At 39.1% G+C, this 18,951-nt stretch overlaps 1 protein-coding gene across 1 annotated transcript; it reads left to right on the top strand.

The window, feature by feature from the left end:
• Positions 1–1,989: 1,989 nt before the first annotated feature.
• On the top strand, positions 1,990–5,160 carry LOC145679571 (uncharacterized). Its single transcript, XM_081750148.1, has one exon. It carries the CDS (start codon positions 1,990–1,992, stop codon positions 5,158–5,160), a length of 3,171 nt encoding a protein of 1,056 aa, XP_081606274.1.
• Positions 5,161–18,951: the final 13,791 nt, after the last annotated feature.

The raw sequence follows: 18,951 nt of genomic DNA, 5'->3' as shown, positions 1-18,951 counted from the left end.
TTTTCATGACAGCGCTATATCGTGTGCAGAATGGCGTCTCTGATGGGAAAGAATTATACTTTAAATGATTCCTTCAGTTGAGGGAAGAGATCAAACTTTCATTACTCACATCTGGTAAGGATGGGGGACATACAAGGACCTCCCATCACCAGAAGTCATTCACAACAGTAGCGTTATGACAAACGGTTCCGTAAAGCAGGACAAAGATTATGTTCTTAGATCTGGCATTCGACAGAATCCTCCATTGATTGGTTTGGGGAAACCACATGATCGAGTAAGGCATCCTCCACACGCCACTATCAACTTAAGATTCCTGGATTCTTGGCGTAGTTTTCTGGGCCGGGCAGTCATTGGATCCGTTGTTGCAATTCTTGTTCGTAAGATCGCCCCCCACATTTTGAACAAAGCGATGATTCTGTCCAGAAACAAATGTTCTTTCATATCGTAATGCACCAAATGGGAACTTGCAAAGTGTAACATTTTCACTTGTAAATTTTTGTAAAAGCTGTCGCACCCCTCGCAATTCTGCCCCGGATCTTTTCAAAATTTATCTAAGGACTTTATTCGAACTCCTTAAGCTTTAGGGCTGTCCAATTTCACACTTGTGTCTTTGTCTGTATTTACACATTGCATGAGGCTTCCATATAGGCGACATCCAAAGAGAATGGTGAGTCGAATTCGCAATCCAGATATGTGAAAGTTACACCACTGATGCAGAACTGTATGTGTTGGCGAGGTAATTGTGTTGTACGATATCTAATGGCGCCAAAAGTGAGTCGATTTTCAGAAGGCTTCAATGACACTTTCTGATGCACACTTTAGTTGATCCAGGATAGTTAAACAGTATCTTGAATACGGATTTGGCTTTGGATGCTTCATTGTAAGTGCCATGGTACGACGATATGCAGTACGAGTGCACCCGAACTATGTACAGTCATGTCCAAAATGATTGTCGCATATCTATAACTGTCTTGTTGTGAGAATATAATTTGATAATGATTTTGCAGGGAACTTTTAATACTGTTACTATGTGTATATAATAGGGAAATGTATATTTGTGGTAAATTTCATAGGAAAAGAATTATAAATACGAAAATTAGAATGAGTGAAAGAAAATGTTGCTAGATGGAAGAAAGTTTTTTTCTCGTTATATTGACCTTATTTACTGAGCTTTTGACATGAAATTTACCACATACATGTCTTTGTTGATTATACACATACTAATATTGTAAAAAGTACCGGGCGAAATCATGATCAAACTATATTCCTACAACAACATATTTATAGACATGCGACAATCATTTTGGACATGACTGTACGTATTACCGACTGAACCACATCCGAAATGGACCTCAGTGAAGCTGACACCACTGATGTTGCACGAAATTAAGACGTTGACAGCGCCAAAGAATCCACCAACACAAAGCACTTTAGTCACTAGTGTTTAGGCCATTCCGTCATTTGCCAAATAATTATTATTATTTTTTATAACAGCCTTATATTCAATTTTGACAGTGTCTGTATGTAGTGCCAATTTTTGTGTACAGATGGCTCTTGGGGTGACTTTTTCTCAACCCCGAAGTTTCGCATACTGGTTCCTTTCCTCCCATTGTTCAAAATTTACAGTTAGGCCGCGTCCAAGCATCTTTTGTCAGTGTGTGGGAGTGAGAGCTTTATGTGAGTGTAACGCGCTACCGCGATCGTGCTTGGAGGACCAAATTACATTGCTTTTCAATTGGAAAAACTATCAATCTGTGTACTAAATACAGTCCATTAATTGTGTAATTCTTATTATGTGTTAGTATTCAATAATTATCAATACACGTTTTTACAGTGTTTTTATATATGTTAAAACAACAAACCGTTGTTTGGATAAACATATTACATGGTCCTCTTTTCGGGCCGGATTCGTAACCGTTGTGAGCAGTTTTTAACGAACAGTGTGAACATTCTTTTTTGGTTTATAAGTGTTTTGTGTTTATAGTTAAGATGGAGACATTTGCTGTGAAGAAACGGACCCTAAAGTCCAAAATCACAAGAGCTGAAAAAGCCGTGGAGCTTTTGACGACAAGTGAAGTGAACGCCATTCTTGTTCACAAAGAAAAAGTGGCGGATCTTGAACGAGAATGCTCAGCGTTGTTGGAAGATTGTGCTTCGGTGGCAACAGATGAAGAATACACAAGGGAAGAAGTGGACATTGCGGAGATGGACAACAGGATAGTGAAACTGCGGGTGTCATTAATTGGATTACAAGTGTCACAACCCCCTCCCCCAAACCCTGTGTCTGAAGTGCAACAAGCGAGTGACATTAGGTTACCCAAACTCCAGCTTCCAGTGTTCTCAGGAAATCTATTCGAGTGGCTTTCGTTCCATGACTTATTCGTGGCCTCTGTGCATAATAACGAGAAACTGACAGGTGCTCAAAAAATGCAGTATTTAAAAACATCGTTGCAAGGGGAGCCGGCACAGCTTTTACAAGCTATGCAGATAACGGACAGTAACTATAAGGAAGCATGGGTCATGTTAAACGCGCGCTATCATAATAAGCGAGAAATAGTAAACTCGATTTTGAAACGGTTAGTTACACAACCTTCCACTAAACAGGAATCAGCAGCCGCGTTAAGAAAATTGATAGACACCACCATGGAGTGTACGCGTTCTCTTAAGGTGTTGGAACAACCAATCGAACATTGGGATGCGCTCTTAGTGTACCATACAGCGGACAAATTAGACAACGAGACACGTAGACAATGGGAGCTTTCTTTGAACTCAAGTGAGCAGCCATCTTTTGAGCAACTCGCGGTATTTTTGAACAACAGAGCCCGCGCTCTTGCTGTTGCGGCCAATGACAAGCCGAGACAACCACCCGCCACTAGTGACCCAATGAAAGGCCGCGAAAAGAAATCAGCGTGCTCTTATGTCACTACCGCTCAACGAACTCAAACTCTATGTGAAATGTGTAGTTCTGACCACCCTCTTTACAAATGTGCCGAATTTACCAAACGAACAGTAGAAGATCGTGTCGCGTTCGTGAAGGAGAGAAAACTATGCTTTAATTGCATGCGCAAAGCATGTTGGAAGGACAAATGCTCATCCAGCAAATGTCGAAAGTGTGATAAGAAACATCATACATTATTACATTTTAATAGAAGTGAGTCGACGTCGAACCCAGTACAATCTCAGGAAACAAGTGTTGCCTCTCATGTGACTTCCGAAGTCAGTGTTCCTCATGTACTATTGTGTACTGCTATCGTGAAAATATTAGGAAAGGATGGTGTGCCATATCCATTCCGGTGTATGCTCGATTGCGCATCAGAGTCCAGTTTTGTTACTGAAAATTGCGTGCAGAAGCTTGGTCTTCGAAAAATCAGATCCAGTGTGATGATTTCCGGTATAACTGGAGCAGGGGTAGGAACTGCTAGTGCTATGGTGAATTTGAAGTTTCAACCTCTAGGCGGAAGTTGTGAAACATTCGAAACTAAGGCTATTGTGGTGCCCAAGGTGACCTCAAATCTACCAAAACAGCCATGTCCCGAAGCAACGTTCTGGCCACATTTGACAGGTTTAAGGTTGGCGGACCCCACTTTTAATGAGGTAGGGCCCATTGACATTCTTCTCGGTGCTGACGTGTTTCCGTCTCTCATGCTCGGGGGAAAGCGGGTCGGGCCCCCAGGCTCACCTATTGCTCTAGAAACGACCCTGGGATGGGTGTTATCCGGAAGTGTGGGCTCTAAAGCCAGCAACGTGACAGTGACATCATGCCGTGTATCATGTGAAATAGATTCTGCCCTTCAAAGGTTCTGGGAACCAGAAGAGCTGCCTCAGCAAACGCACTTATCCAAAGAAGAAAAGGATTGTGAGCAACATTTTCTGAAAACCCACCACCGTGACTCACAGGGACGTTATGTGGTAAGACTACCTTTCAGGGGTAGCGCGCCAGAACTAGGAGAATCACGCGAGATCGCGATTAAGAGATTATTGAACATGGAACGTAAATTAGCGAAACAACCTGTGTTACAGCGGCAGTATCGTGAGTTCATGGACGAATATCTTGAATTGGGACATATGGAGCTTATCCCCGCAAGTGAGAAAAATGTGCCCCCCGAAAAAAGTTGCTACCTGCCGCATCACGCGGTCTTAAAACCTACCAGCTCTACCACGAAAGTACGAGTGGTTTTCGATGGAAGTGCGGAAACAACTTCTGGGGTGTCCTTAAATCAAAGGCTCATGGTGGGCCCGAAATTACAGGAAGACATTTTTCCTATTCTAGTTCGCTTTCGCGAACATCGTGTGCCATTATGTGCTGATATTAAACAGATGTATCGTGCCATACGAGTGCATAAGGACGATGTGGACTATCAAAGGATTGTTTGGAGAAACTCGCCAAGTGAAACTATACAGGACTATCGCCTACTCACCGTCACTTATGGTACCGCTCCTGCTAGCTTCCTTGCCACGAGATGCCTACTCCAGGCGGTCGAAGATGAAGGGGAGAGATACCCGCTAGCAGCCGAAGCCGTGAAACGGGATTTTTTCATGGACGACTACCTCGGAGGTGCGAGCAGTGTGAGGGACGCAATTGAGTTGCAGCAGCAGCTAATTCAACTGTTACGGGAATGCGGTTTTGAGCTTCGAAAATGGTTATCTAGTGAACCAGAAGTGCTTGAGGCCGTTCCTCCCCACTTGCGCGAAATGGATGTGCCCTTCAATTTCAGTGAAGAAAGCAACTTTAAGACTCTCGGGGTACAGTGGTCACCTGTAAGTGACGAATTTGGTTTCAGTGTATCCATCCCTCCTCCTCCCGCTGTGTGGACAAAACGGAAGGTACTATCGGAAGTGGCCAAAATCTTCGATCCTCTTGGTCTTCTTTCCCCAGTGACTATAAAGGCTAAGATACTATTGCAATCCTTATGGAAGGAAAACTTAGGTTGGGATGAACCCCTTTCTCTTGAAACCAGTGCAGTGTGGCAAGCCTACTGTGACTCATTATTTTTGTTACGTGAGGTGAAGGTAGCGCGATGCATCATGCCATCTGACGCTGTCAGCTGTCAGCTGATAGGTCATTGTGATGCTAGCGAACGAGCTTATTGTGCAGTGGCCTACCTACGATCAGAATGTGCAGACGGGGGTGTGGTCTACAACGATATATTCTTATTATAATTAATCTGTACCTATTTTGTCAATACTGATCAGAGGCGCAATAATCAAGCATATAGCCTATATATAGTTAAAAGAAAAAAACATTGTTATTGACATGACATGTTGTCATGGAAAAGATTATTATGGACGTATACACGAAATGGACGAATATAGATGGAATATGTTTGTGTAAATAAAAGGAATAAATCGATGTTAGTTGGTATGTATAATGTTATGACATATTAATCTGAAGTTGATAGGTTTATTGTAATAACTTGATATATCTGCGAATTAGGGCTAAAGTGTTTATTCGCTTTATCTGGTGCCGTAGACCCGGGACTATACCGAAAACCTTTAGTTCCGAAGGATAGTAAGAACGGAGTTTATGTGCATATTTTACCTTTTATGAGTTTCACTACTTTGAGAAGTGGAAAGAAAATCCAAAGAACTGGAATTATGCAGGATTCGGAGATTGAAGAAGTGCCCAGTACTTTAGTTGAAACCATGTCTGGAAATGCCGTAACTGTGTCCGAACGTTCCCATTCTAATCTTATTGATATGATTAGTCAACTACTAGATGCTAAATACGAACAACAAAATAAAAAGCTAGAACAGATACAGAAATCGAATGATGAGAAGCTGGAGCATATGAAAAAATCGAATGATGAGATGCTGGAGCATATGAAGAAATCAAATGATGAGAAGTTCGAGCAAATATTGACCCAACACAAATCTCTTGCAGATAGAGTTCAGGGTATCCATGAAAATTTCGATAGGCTACAGCATAATTTGAAAGAGGATCTACATGTACTGACTGATGAGGTTATTATCAAAATCACCAATGATGTAACGCGTGAAATAGATACCAGGTTCCAGCAATTCAGCAATAATTGGCAGGGCAGACAAGATCAGCTAACCCTGGAAACTGAATCAATAAAGCAAGCCGTCGAAGTCCTAGAGTCGACTACAAACCAACAAAAAAATCAAATAGTGAGTATCACTGCCCAGGTCGACTCACATAGTATACAAATAACCAACATACAGGAGGAAGTGAGATTATTACAAGAAAGGGAAGGTAACCACAATAATCCTGTGTATAAGGAAGTTTTGGATGTTCCCAATCAACAGGAAATATCGTATCATTGCCCGAGAACTCCATTAATGGAAACCGACAGATCATCTTCCTCTAAAGGTTCCACTGATGATGATTTGGCTGCGGAAAACCTCAGAAGACGTTTCCAAGATCGTAATCGCAAAAGGAAGAATGAAATAAATAAGCGTGAAAGGGGTATAGGTTATTACCAACATCAACGAAACCACAACGATAGCAAAATAAATGTCAAGGTCAGCGAAATCAAGGCCATGACAAAATTCAGCGGTAAGTGTGACGAAACCGCAAGCTCGTTTTTAGAAAAATTCGAAGCAGAGTGTGAAATTATGGGCATAGCTCAATCTAAATTTATGAAGTTGTTACCACATCTGTTACTTCCTCCTTGTTCCTTGTGGTTTAAAGCTATTCGCGACCATATAAAATCCTACGAAGAATTCAAACGGGCCCTGTTGGCTAATTACGAAAATGATTTCTTGTTAGCTAACCGCGATGCGATGGTGCGAACTCGACACTATTCACCTCGGGTCGATAAATCTCTTACGGATTTTACAATCAATGCATATAATGAACTCAAACTCGTCAATCCGTTTCAGCCCGAATCCAGAATAATTGCTTCCGTACGCATTTTATTGCCGTATAAATTACAACAAATTCTGTTGTCAGCTCAATGCGTAAACTTCAATCATCTCATAATCTTAGTTCAGAACTTTGAGAATCAATTCCCGAACCCTAGCGGAAGTAACCGTAATCCGCCTAATCCGATTCCCGTCAGAAACCTGAATATAACTAATGAGAATACCGAAAATCTTCACAGCGATGAGAGATCACGTGACAATACTGGCATTGGAATTAGTGAAAGATTTGTTATGCGTACTGGAACTGGAGCTAATGGAAGATTCGATACCAGCGGTAGAAATGGAACGAATTATGGTAATCCAAGGAACAGTTGGGCGAACAGAAGAAACTTTCGTGGAAGACGCAATTACGGTAACAATGTGATGCATGCCAATGTGACTCAAAACAGATTTAATTGGAGATCTCGAGATGGCAGGAACTGTCGAAATAGGACCGAAGTAATAAATGAAACAGGAAATGGATCAAGAGAGAATAACCAAGATTGTGGTGTTCAATGCACTCTAATGGATTCGTTTGTTAACCCTAATTTAAACTAAAACCTGCTGGTATGGTTGGGGTTAATCCCATATCAGCTGAAGATTCTCGTAATTGTTTGTCCCGAGATTCATCTAATAATTTATTTGAGGATGATGGTAATTTATTTATAGATAACTGTAATGATAAATATAAATTAGATGTAAATAGACGTTGCTTATATCAGTATTTACCCATTGCAAATTGTTGTTGGCAAACCGATGATGACATTGATGATTCATATAATGACGATAATGACTTTGTATTTTTGAAATCGTTCTGTACGGCTAGAATTCCTGTGAAGGTTAATGGAATTGCTCTAAATGCTTTAATTGATACCGGGGCTAATGCATCGCTGTTGTCCTTTTCACTTTGGAATAGGATTGCTAAGGAATATTCTAATCCTAGATTGGAAAAGCTTGAAAATTTGATACTAGTTGATTATACTGGAAAACATAAAAAGCGAGTCATGGGTAAAACTCATATTGTACTGTCTGTGAAAGATCGTGATATTAATCTTCCCATTCTAGTGATAAATGAATTGAATGAAAATCTTTTAATTGGTCTTGATTTTATAACACAATTCCGTGTAATTTTAAACTTTGAGAATCAAACATTTACTTTACCTGGATTACCTGACAGCATAACACAAAAATTAATTTCTTGTATAGATGAAAGCTCGTTACAATGCAGTGTGGTAGATAATTTTGTTGACGAAGGTGAGGAAACTTATCCGTTCGACCTTTATGTTCAAAAGATTTTACATGATTTGGAAATTAAAGATCAAGATATAACTTCTGAATTTGTACAAATTTTGTATAAACATCGAAAGGTATTTTCTAATCGTCCTGGTTGTTGCAAAGATTTCCTCTATTCACTTGAGGTACACAACAAAAACCCTATTGTTACTAAACCGTATATAATTCCTTACAGATTCAGGGAAAATGTAAGGAAACAAATCTCAGAGATGTTGCGTGACGGGATAATTAGCCCGTCTCAAAGTGTTCACTTGAATCCCATTCACGTAGTACAAAAAAAGGATGGACGTCTGAGAATAGTTTTAGACATGCGTAAATTGAACACATGCATAAAGCTACAACAAGTTAGATATCCCCCTGTTGAGGAAATTTTGAGCACTTTGCAAGGGAACGTTATTTTTGGTAATCTCGATTTGGTCATGGCGTATAACCAAATTCTCTTGGATAAGGAATCTCGACCTTACACGGCCTTTTCCTTCGAAGGACATCTATACGAATATAACCGAGTAGTTTTTGGTTTGATCAATGGAAGTGCAGCATTAGCATCATGCTTAAATCAAGTCGTGGGTCAAGACCTGAGGAGTAACGTTATAGTGTATGCTGATGATATTTTAATTATGGGAAAAGATTACCGAGATTATTTGAAATATCTAGATATTGTGCTTAAACGCTTGGAATTGTCTGGGTTCACTTTAAATCTAGAAAAATCAAAATTTTTCAAAACTTCGATAGAATTCCTTGGTTACCAGATCGATTCAGAAGGATTGTGTTTCAGTGAGTCCAAGGTCCAAGCCATCAGCGATCTACCTCCGCCAACCAATGTAAAACAAACACGCCAAATTTTAGGATTATTCAATTGGTTTCGAAAATCGATTCCCCGTTTTGCCGAAATTGCACAACCTTTGTTCTCTATCACAAAAAAGGGAATGCCTTGGCAGTGGGGCGAGTTACAAGAACGAAGTTTCAACCAACTGAAGGATAGTATAATGCGTAATATTCGTTTAAATCACCCAAATTATAATATGCCTTTTTTTGTACAGTGTGATGGTTCTCTAGCGGGGATATCTGGAATTCTTTGGCAACCTAATCCTACAATAGAAAATCCCGCTGTCATACATTGTGTAAGTCGGACTCTCAAGAAAGCAGAAAAGGGGTACACCACAACTGAAATTGAACTGCTGGCAGTACGTTTTTCAATCCAGAAGTTTGCTCCGTACATTAGTGGGTGCCATTTTACGGTAATCACCGATCACAGTTCGCTACGTTATCTTCGCAGTATACGAGGGTACAACAATAGATTATTAAGATGGTCGTTAGAACTCCAGTCCTTCGATTTCGAAGTACAGCATGTAAAAGGGATAAATAATGGTCCCGTGGATGCATTGTCAAGAATATTCCCTGGTGAAGAACAGCGTATCTTGAGTATCAACGTCTTTAAGATTCTTCAGGATGAAATTGCTCATGTAGATTTAGAAGACCTGATAAAGAATCAAAGAGATCACGAGGATTATATGAAAATTATAAACCATCTGTCGTCATGTGCCCCAGGTTGTAATTGTCCCAAAGGGTGGAATACCACGTTCGTGCTTTCAAATGATGTGTTATTGATTAAAGACTTTAAATTTAAAGATCGCAAGAAAATCTGCGTTCCTCCTGCATTAATTCCTAAGATACTGAAGGCGTATCACGACGATTTTGGGCATTTTGGTTACCGAAAGGTTTTCGATCTGATCAATAAATCCTTTTATTGGAAATCTCTCAGATGTACTATTAAAACATATATTAGTGATTGTGAAGAATGTATGCGTATTAAACATAATAACCGTGCTGTCAATAAGCCGATGCTTTCAATACTACCTGATAAACCTCACTATTTCCTGTCTATAGATCTATATGGTCCTTTACCAAGGGCATCTTCTGGAGAATCCTACTTGCTTACCGTGATGGATATATTTTCTCGTTATGTTGTGGCCTACCCTTTGAGAAAAGCGACGTCTTCAGCCATTATATATCGTATATTGAATGTATACATACCTCATTGTGGACCGGTAGAACATATTCTATGCGACAACGGTTCACAGTTTCGTAGCGACTCATTTATAAGGTCAATGGCTAATGCGGGTATCAAAGTCCATTTTGTTACCCCATATCATCCTAGCAGTTCCGTGGTGGAGAATGTTCATCGCCATTTTGGCACACTTTTCAGACACTTGTGTAAAGACAAACATTCGGATTGGGTAAAATATGTTACTCAGGTTACTTATTTCTTAAATTATTCTATCTCTGATTCGCTCGGTGTGGCTCCGGCAAATATACATAACGGAACTGATACTATATACTCTATTGAACATCATTTTGATATAAAATTAAGAGATTCGGAGGATTTGGAACCCTCATATTTGATAAGTATGGTTCGAACTCGTCGATCTCAGAAATTTCAACGACGCAATGAAAAGGTAAAGCAAGAACAGGAAAATAAATATCAGATCAGAACTGGCGACATGGTGTTTCTGAAGCTCCATCCGCAAAGCAATGCTAGCTTAAAGCGAATTTATAAGTTTTGTGATGTCTATGCCGGCCCTTACCTATGTGTTAAGGAAATTAATCCTAAAGTGTTCGAATTGGTTGATGCTAAAACAGGCGAATCTATAGGATTTCGCAATATTGATGAACTTAAGGTATGGCGACCTTCGGAAATCACGAAAAACAAATGGTTGAAACTAGTTGAAACTTTAGTCAACCCTGATATGTTAACTAAATTAAACTTGGATAACAATTCTTAATTTATTCTCTTGTATGTTACGAGTTGTGTTATGAATACTTCATTTGAACTTTATATATGCACAACATGTTATGATGTGATTAATTTATTTTATCTTTGCACTAATTTTAAGAGTTATGTTCATCTTTATTTTTATCTTACGTGTTCAAAGGAAACCTGATTGTGTTAAATTTAAATTCATGACATTGATCTTAATTGAAGCTTCTAAATGTAATTATTGCCTTCTGATTGTTGACGTGTGATATGATGACAATCTTAATTGTAAATATCATTTGTATATGGATGTTATCGCTCAATGTAAAAGGAACAATTAACTAGTAACTCTGCGTAAGTCATCAGTTAGTTATAATTTTGAATAGACCCATAAATAATATTTTTAATGAATCGACGTTTTATGATATGTGATTAGTAATAAAAGAAAAATGTTGTTATAAATGAATTAATATATATATGGAGAAAGAAGAGAAGAGAAAACTACTTATATTGATGTAATAATAATTGATACGAGAGTTGATTTAATAATAATTAGTACGAGGGCTATTCAAAAAGTGAATGTTTTGAAAATATCCAGGGTTCTTTCCTTTACTGTAATACTGTTACGGAATTCCCGTTCTGGGCGACATTTCATACAACGATATATTCTTATTATAATTAATCTGTACCTATTTTGTCAATACTGATCAGAGGCGCAATAATCAAGCATATAGCCTATATATAGTTAAAAGAAAAAAACATTGTTATTGACATGACATGTTGTCATGGAAAAGATTATTATGGACGTATACACGAAATGGACGAATATAGATGGAATATGTTTGTGTAAATAAAAGGAATAAATCGATGTTAGTTGGTATGTATAATGTTATGACATATTAATCTGAAGTTGATAGGTTTATTGTAATAACTTGATATATCTGCGAATTAGGGCTAAAGTGTTTATTCGCTTTAGGTCGTAAGCCTCATTGCGGCTAAGACTAAGGTTGCGCCCATCAAAGCTGTGTCCCTCCCCCGCTTGGAGCTGTGTGCGGCGTTATTGTTGGCTAAGCTACTAAAAACAATTGCTAACGCAATTAATCTCGATGTGAAAGAAGCTAGAGCCTTTACGGATTCTATGGTCGTGTTATCGTGGTTAGCTCAGTCACCGGACAAATGGCGAACCTTCGTTGCTAACAGAGTAGCGAAAATACAAAATATTCTGCCCGCCCCCCAGTGGGGACATGTCGAGAGTAAGGACAATCCAGCGGACTGTGCTACGCGGGGGGTCATGCCCCAGGAGCTCTTAGGTCACCCTCTGTGGTGGGAGGGTCCTTCGTGGATGCGCGAAGCAGTGTTGCCAGCGTCATTTTGTACTCCGGCTGCCTCAAGTGTAGTTGAGGAAGAAAGAAGAAAATGTGTCACAGTCATGTGTGTAAACACCGAAAATGACCTTGTGAACCGTTACTCCTCCCTGTCAAAGTTGAAAAGAGTGGTGAGCTGGTGTCGGCGGTTTATTCACAATTGCAGAAACCCCAACCAGAAGCTTCGTGGTTCATTGACCGCGACAGAATTAGAAGAAAGTCTTTTGTGCCTGGTCAAGGTGGTGCAACAAAGTGTTTTTTCTACAGAGCTGAAGTGTCTGCAGAATGAACAGCCCCTCCCCCGCAAAAGCAGTTTGTTATGTTTAACTCCCTTTATTGACAGTGATGGAATTTTACGTGTTGGTGGAAGGTTGCAGAATGCCGAGATGTCCGTGGATAGGAAACACCCTATTTTGATGCCCAAAAAGCATAAACTTACTCGTCTATTGGTGGAATGTGAGCATGCAAACACTTTGCATGGTGGGCCTCAATTAGTGCTGGCTACCCTGCGAACAAAGTTTTGGGTGCTGGGGGCCAGAAGTTTAGTGCGTGATGTCATTCACAAATGTGTACGGTGTCAGCGTTTCAATACAAAAACTCAGACTCAAATTATGGGGTCACTGCCAGCATCCCGTGTTAATCCCGGCAAGTGCTTTTCCAAGACTGGTGTAGACTACGCGGGGCCATATGTTTTGAAAAACAGCTATGGAAGAAGCCGTATTAAGGGTAAGGGCTATATTGTTCTGTTTGTGTGTCTCGCTACCAAGGCCCTACACCTTGAATTGGTATCTGATGCCAGCACCAATTCATTTCTAGCCGCTTTGAAGCGATTTATAGCCCGCAGGGGTGTTCCAAGTGATTTTTATAGTGACTGTGGTCGAAATTTTGTGGGCGCTAGTAAAGAATTAAATCAACTGTTGAAGGCCAGCGCGCATTCCAAGGAAAATAACCTGACCACATCATTCCTCTCCGAGAGGGGAATAACTTGGCATTTTAATCCCCCTTCTTCCCCTCACTTTGGTGGTTTATGGGAGGCCGGCGTGAAGAGTGTCAAGCACCATTTAAAAAGAATAATGGGAAATGTAACATTGTGCTACGAAGAGATGTGCACCGTGCTGGCCCAAATCGAAGCAATTTTGAACTCGCGTCCTCTCACACCGTTGTCAGAGAATCCTAATGATCTCTCCTGTCTTACCCCTGCTCACTTCTTAGTTGGGGAATCCCTCTTGGCCCTCCCAGACAAGGACTGCTCGTCCCCTAACCTCTCTCACCTTAGAAGATGGCAGCTGGTACAACAGCTTGTGAGGCATTTCTGGCGTCGCTGGTCATTAGAGTATGTGTCCTGCCTCCAGCAAAAGGCAAAGTGGTTTACGCTACACGATAACCTGAAGGTGGGCGACATGGTAATAATAAAGGAATCCAACCTCCCCCCACTACAATGGAAGCTTGGGAGGATCAAGGAAGTTCACTCAGGCCGCGATGGAGCAGTGCGTGTAGTTACAATTAAAACAGCCCAGGGCGAACTGAAACGTCCTATTGTGAAACTGTGTTTAATCCCGTTCAATTCCGAAAATAAATAGGTCAGGCAGTAGTGTTGTGACAATTGCATTAGCTGCTGTCCTATAATTTGTAAATAGTGTTCTCATGTTTCAGCTTATTAATATTCATTAGTTTTATGCAGTGTATGTGATTTGTGTGATTCAAGGCTTGTGAAGTTACTATTTTCTTTGAAACTTGAGCGTTTCAAGGCGGGGGCTATGTTTAGGCCATTCCGTCATTTGCCAAATAATTATTATTATTTTTTATAACAGCCTTATATTCAATTTTGACAGTGTCTGTATGTAGTGCCAATTTTTGTGTACAGATGGCTCTTGGGGTGACTTTTTCTCAACCCCGAAGTTTCGCATACTGGTTCCTTTCCTCCCATTGTTCAAAATTTACAGTTAGGCCGCGTCCAAGCATCTTTTGTCAGTGTGTGGGAGTGAGAGCTTTATGTGAGTGTAACGCGCTACCGCGATCGTGCTTGGAGGACCAAATTACATTGCTTTTCAATTGGAAAAACTATCAATCTGTGTACTAAATACAGTCCATTAATTGTGTAATTCTTATTATGTGTTAGTATTCAATAATTATCAATACACGTTTTTACAGTGTTTTTATATATGTTAAAACAACAAACCGTTGTTTGGATAAACATATTACAACTAGGATCCGCGTGTTTTAACCAAACATCGACCATGCCACTCACAAAATAATCTCAACTCTTCATAAGAAATGGGAAACCAATTGCAGAAAGCTGTACGGGCGCCACCTGGTAGTAGATAGGTGAAGTTTATAGTGACCAGAGATAAGACGCCGATATATCTGACCGATTCTTGAAAGGTATAAGTGATTGTGTAGAAAAGGGACAATGCAAAAGATGCAACAATTTCAATCGCCAATGCAATGAACGTTTTCCACACGGTTTCGTGGTTGTAGCCATGAATTTTGCTACAGAGAAAATTAAAGCTACGGAACGTTTCCTATACAGAGTGTACAGTCCCATACTGATCAACTCATTGCTTTTTAAATCTTTTCTTATTGTTATCCATCAGGTAGACTTAGTTTCTTTATCATTTGTTTTAAATGTCCTTTTCCTTAAATCTTAAGCTCGGAACAGCCGAAACAAATAAACCTATAAGCTAGAATGTTATACTTGATCAATGCAGGGGTGCATACCCACGTTTGGGCTACCCTGTAATATGAAAATCAGTGCTACTTATTATCAGAAATACGTTTCGATGGATACTTAATAACAACGAAATCTTCAATGGTATGGCGTAAACACTAACTGGATGGAATTAAATCAGTACAAGGTGTCCAGTCTATAATTATAGTAGTGTCATTTCAGGTTTTGCCAGAAGAGGGAGGGGCAAAGTTGTTCACCGATAAAGGAATTCAAGTTTTGTATTAGTATGTTAGTTTATAGTTGATTAAAAAGCATCTGTTTCTCAAACTCGGGAAGGGGTCATTGTCCCCTACCCTTCTCAAATAATGCTTTCTGGTCCATTCTCACAGTCTTTGACATTCCACAGATGGATGGAAGTTATTATACGTTTCATTACCTCGACATCTCATAAAGGAAGGGCACGCACTGGCTCCACTGAGATCCGAACGAGACAATTGTGTTTGCATTTGATATTTTATAACTAGACGAATCCCAAAGTTATACTTGCCACCGGGTGGGATATCGTAAGTTGGAAGATATTTTGTAATATAAAAGGTACAAAAAATTAGGTGGCAGAATAGTTGAACCGGGTTATTTGTTCGGAAACGGTTGGATAGATGAAAAATTCAGCGAAGACGTATCCCATCATTTTTAAGGGCACACTTTAAGGAGTAAAAAAGTTTGTTCCAGGGTCCGCGCAGGATCCCGGACGGGGTCCAACTCAAAAGTTTCAAATGGTAAGAGGGATTAAGTAGGAAATCATTTGAAAGCTGTTGTGGAATGAAAGAAGATGGAACAAGTCTCGACTCTACGTTAACCCTGTGGAAAATGACAGGGGGTCAAAATGTAAATACAAACTTAATTGAAAAGTCTATGGTCAAGTTGAATTCAAATTGCCAGCTTAAAAACCTATGTCGAAAGGATGGACAGTACAAACTGCTGAAGCTAGGAAAACTAAATTTGGCATGAATGTTGATCTGTAGGTAGTGCTCTCAACGGGTCGGGTCGGGTTGAAACCGACCCGACCCGACCCGTGACCCGAATTGACCGACCCGACCCGATGACCCGACCCGAATAACCAGACCCGACAACCCGACCCCAGCTGACCCGACTGACCCGACCCAAGTAGTCTGACCCGACAACCCGACCCGACCAGACCCGACCCGTTTGAGAGTACTATCTGTAGGTAACGAAAAGATACAAACAAATTTTTGTTTTTATTTATTTTATGATTTGAGACGGAGGTTTGGTGATTTTGTATTTATTAATTAGTTTATGTATTGAATATTATTCAATCCGGGTCAATAACTAATTATATTCTTTCTTTTTAAGAGCTGGAATAAAATTAATATTCTATTTTTATATGTATACGCAAAGATGATCTAAGTAAATCAATATCAAATAATAGATACATCAAGTTAACAAGAACAGACAATAAGAAGACGTTGACTAAATCAAATTCATAAACAAACAGATGTGTTAATAATAGATCAGTCGTTATTAGTCTTCCAAACTATACTAACTTAAGATGTATAAGTATGTAGAAAATCTACGTTTAATGTTCCACTATTATCCCCGTTAGTTTAAGGGAGACGATGATTAAAGGAAGTGAATGATGATTGGGAAATTGGTAGAGTAAGAATGTGGAAGGAAACGTGGATATTGTTGTCCTGCACAAACTTACTTGACTGTTGATAGAACAGGGACTTCATGGACAAGAATAAGTATGTAGAGTTTATAGAACAGCTATGTTTATCTGTCTGTCCATCTGAGCATCAATAGCCATCAGACTGAAAAGAAAAAAGATTAGATATATGTAGCAACATGCATTACAAAAAAATTGAGTTCCGTTCAGTATTCCAAGAAAGGGTTCCATCTTGTCCCCTGAACCTCTGTTCAAAATTTGAAGTTGTGGATCAACCATTTCCGGTTCCAAAGCTCAGAGCTGCAGTTAGAGATTTTGACACCCTGGGCGAAGTAGAATTCGGCGCCCTCTACACTCACCTTGCCAAGCTCTTCCTTTCTTTTTTATTTTCTTTATTTTTTATTTTAATTTTTTTTATATAGAATTTTTATCGGGCTTCTTGGACAGACCATTAGAAGAGCCGAAAAGAGATCATTATGTATTCTGTTACAAATAAGAGTTGTTTTCAAGAGACTTATTTTGGACTTGCTGTTAAATTTGACACAACTATTTTTTTTCCTGGTATATAGATCTACTTGGAGAACAGTTATTCAAATTTACAACCATTTACAACATTCCCTACTATTGATAAGAAATGAAATTTCAATGCATTGGAAACTATTTGTTTTTAAAATGTTCGAAATGGGTGACAGCATTAATTTGCAGTAATAATTGTAAACTTTTGTAATTTTATTCTGTATGTAACCACACAAATGGCATTTTAATTTCGAGTCTTTTACAATAAAAAATATTGTGTGAAATGTAACGGAAATTCAGAAGGAGCCTTCTTTGTGAATTTCTCATTATTGACCGATGGGAGTGAAGAATATGTTTAATGTTTGTATTTAATATACAAAATATAATTTGCCTATTATATATGAAATTACAGTAATTACTTAATTTCCCAAAGAATGGACGGTTACTTTCTAACACTGACTTCATAAGGCCCTATTCTACAGCTGCTTGGAGTTCGAAAATGTCATTTATTTCCCTGGTTTACCTTTATTTTAATATTACCGCACAAACAACAGTTTGCGTGTGTCTCTTCACTCTTCTTATCTTCATACCTTCTCCCCACCGTCATAATTAATCCGATTGGATAGTAAAGCGGAGCGATTGGATCCGGTAAGTCTATTGTAATTTCACAAATATGTATATTACAAATATTTCTATTATAATATGGAACGAAATTACACTTGTTGATTACATATATGAATTGAATAGCTTTTAACATAAAATTAAGTTTGTAAATACCGCGCAGACTTCAGAAGACCACAAGAATGCTAAGAAACACGAACGCATCTCTTCCAACACCCTGTTTCAACAACTTCAATTAAAAGAAATTTGAAACTTACACATGGTAACAATAATCGATTTTATTTAAATGGTATATAGCTATTGACTAAGCTTTCTTCTTAATGTTGAAGTGATATATTAGTAATTAAACCATTTTGCATATTAACTTTGGGAAGTGTAGTCTAACGCCGTAAATTTTACTAAATGAATTTCCGAAATGTTCTTTTTATAACCTATTGCAGTTATTGAAATTACTGGACTGAGTAGTTAAATAACATTGCATTGCCATCTATTTTCTTATAATTTAATTGTTAGAGAAACTTAAGAAAGAAGTGTAAAACATTAAACCTTACTCGATAAATTTCCCGTGTTTATATCTTTTAATATTTGTAGCCGCCCTTCCTCGTTTTAAATCCTCCAAATTCCATGTCAAGTATACATGCTAATACAGATACTGCCAGAACAGTGTTCCACGTCCTATCCAGGTTTCGGATCCAGAACTTTCTTCAGCGGAGGGTGGGTTTGATTTGATTTGATTTGATTTTAGTGTCTTTTCCAGCAGTGAGGCAATATGAGGCGTGTGGGATGGGAACCACAGCTTCCGCTGGGAAATGAACCCGGGTCTTCCTCGAGAAGAGCTCGTATTTTCTTGCACTTGCGAAGTTTACCCACTGTATACAAATGTACTCATCCTCATCAAGGGCCATAATCATCTTTTCTAATAATACTGAGAACCGATATGCTCCAAAACAAATTTTGTACTATCTACATTTACTCACCTGTACTGTCTTATTCCGGATATATCCTTTATTAAAGCGAATTTTGTTGCATAAAATATATAGTTTTAAAACTCATTTGAGTTCAGATATGTTTAAACTCTTTCTGAGGGATATATAAGGACCTCTCATCCCCACCGTTGAAATGTTATTTACACGAGGAGCGTTATGACAAAAGGCATTGTCATCAATTTCGGACTGGGGAGTATAGA

Source organism: Thermobia domestica, chromosome 2 (genome assembly GCF_964235325.1).
Source record: "Thermobia domestica chromosome 2, izTheDome1.hap1.1, whole genome shotgun sequence".
NCBI classification, from domain to species: Eukaryota; Metazoa; Arthropoda; class Insecta; order Zygentoma; family Lepismatidae; genus Thermobia; species Thermobia domestica.
This window is presented reverse-complemented; position numbering and strand designations above follow the sequence as displayed.

Bases quoted from the DNA above. Each gene is read 5' to 3' on its own strand.
- LOC145679571 (XM_081750148.1), top strand. From the start codon at position 1,990: ATGGAGACATTTGCTGTGAAGAAACGGACCCTAAAGTCCAAAATCACA.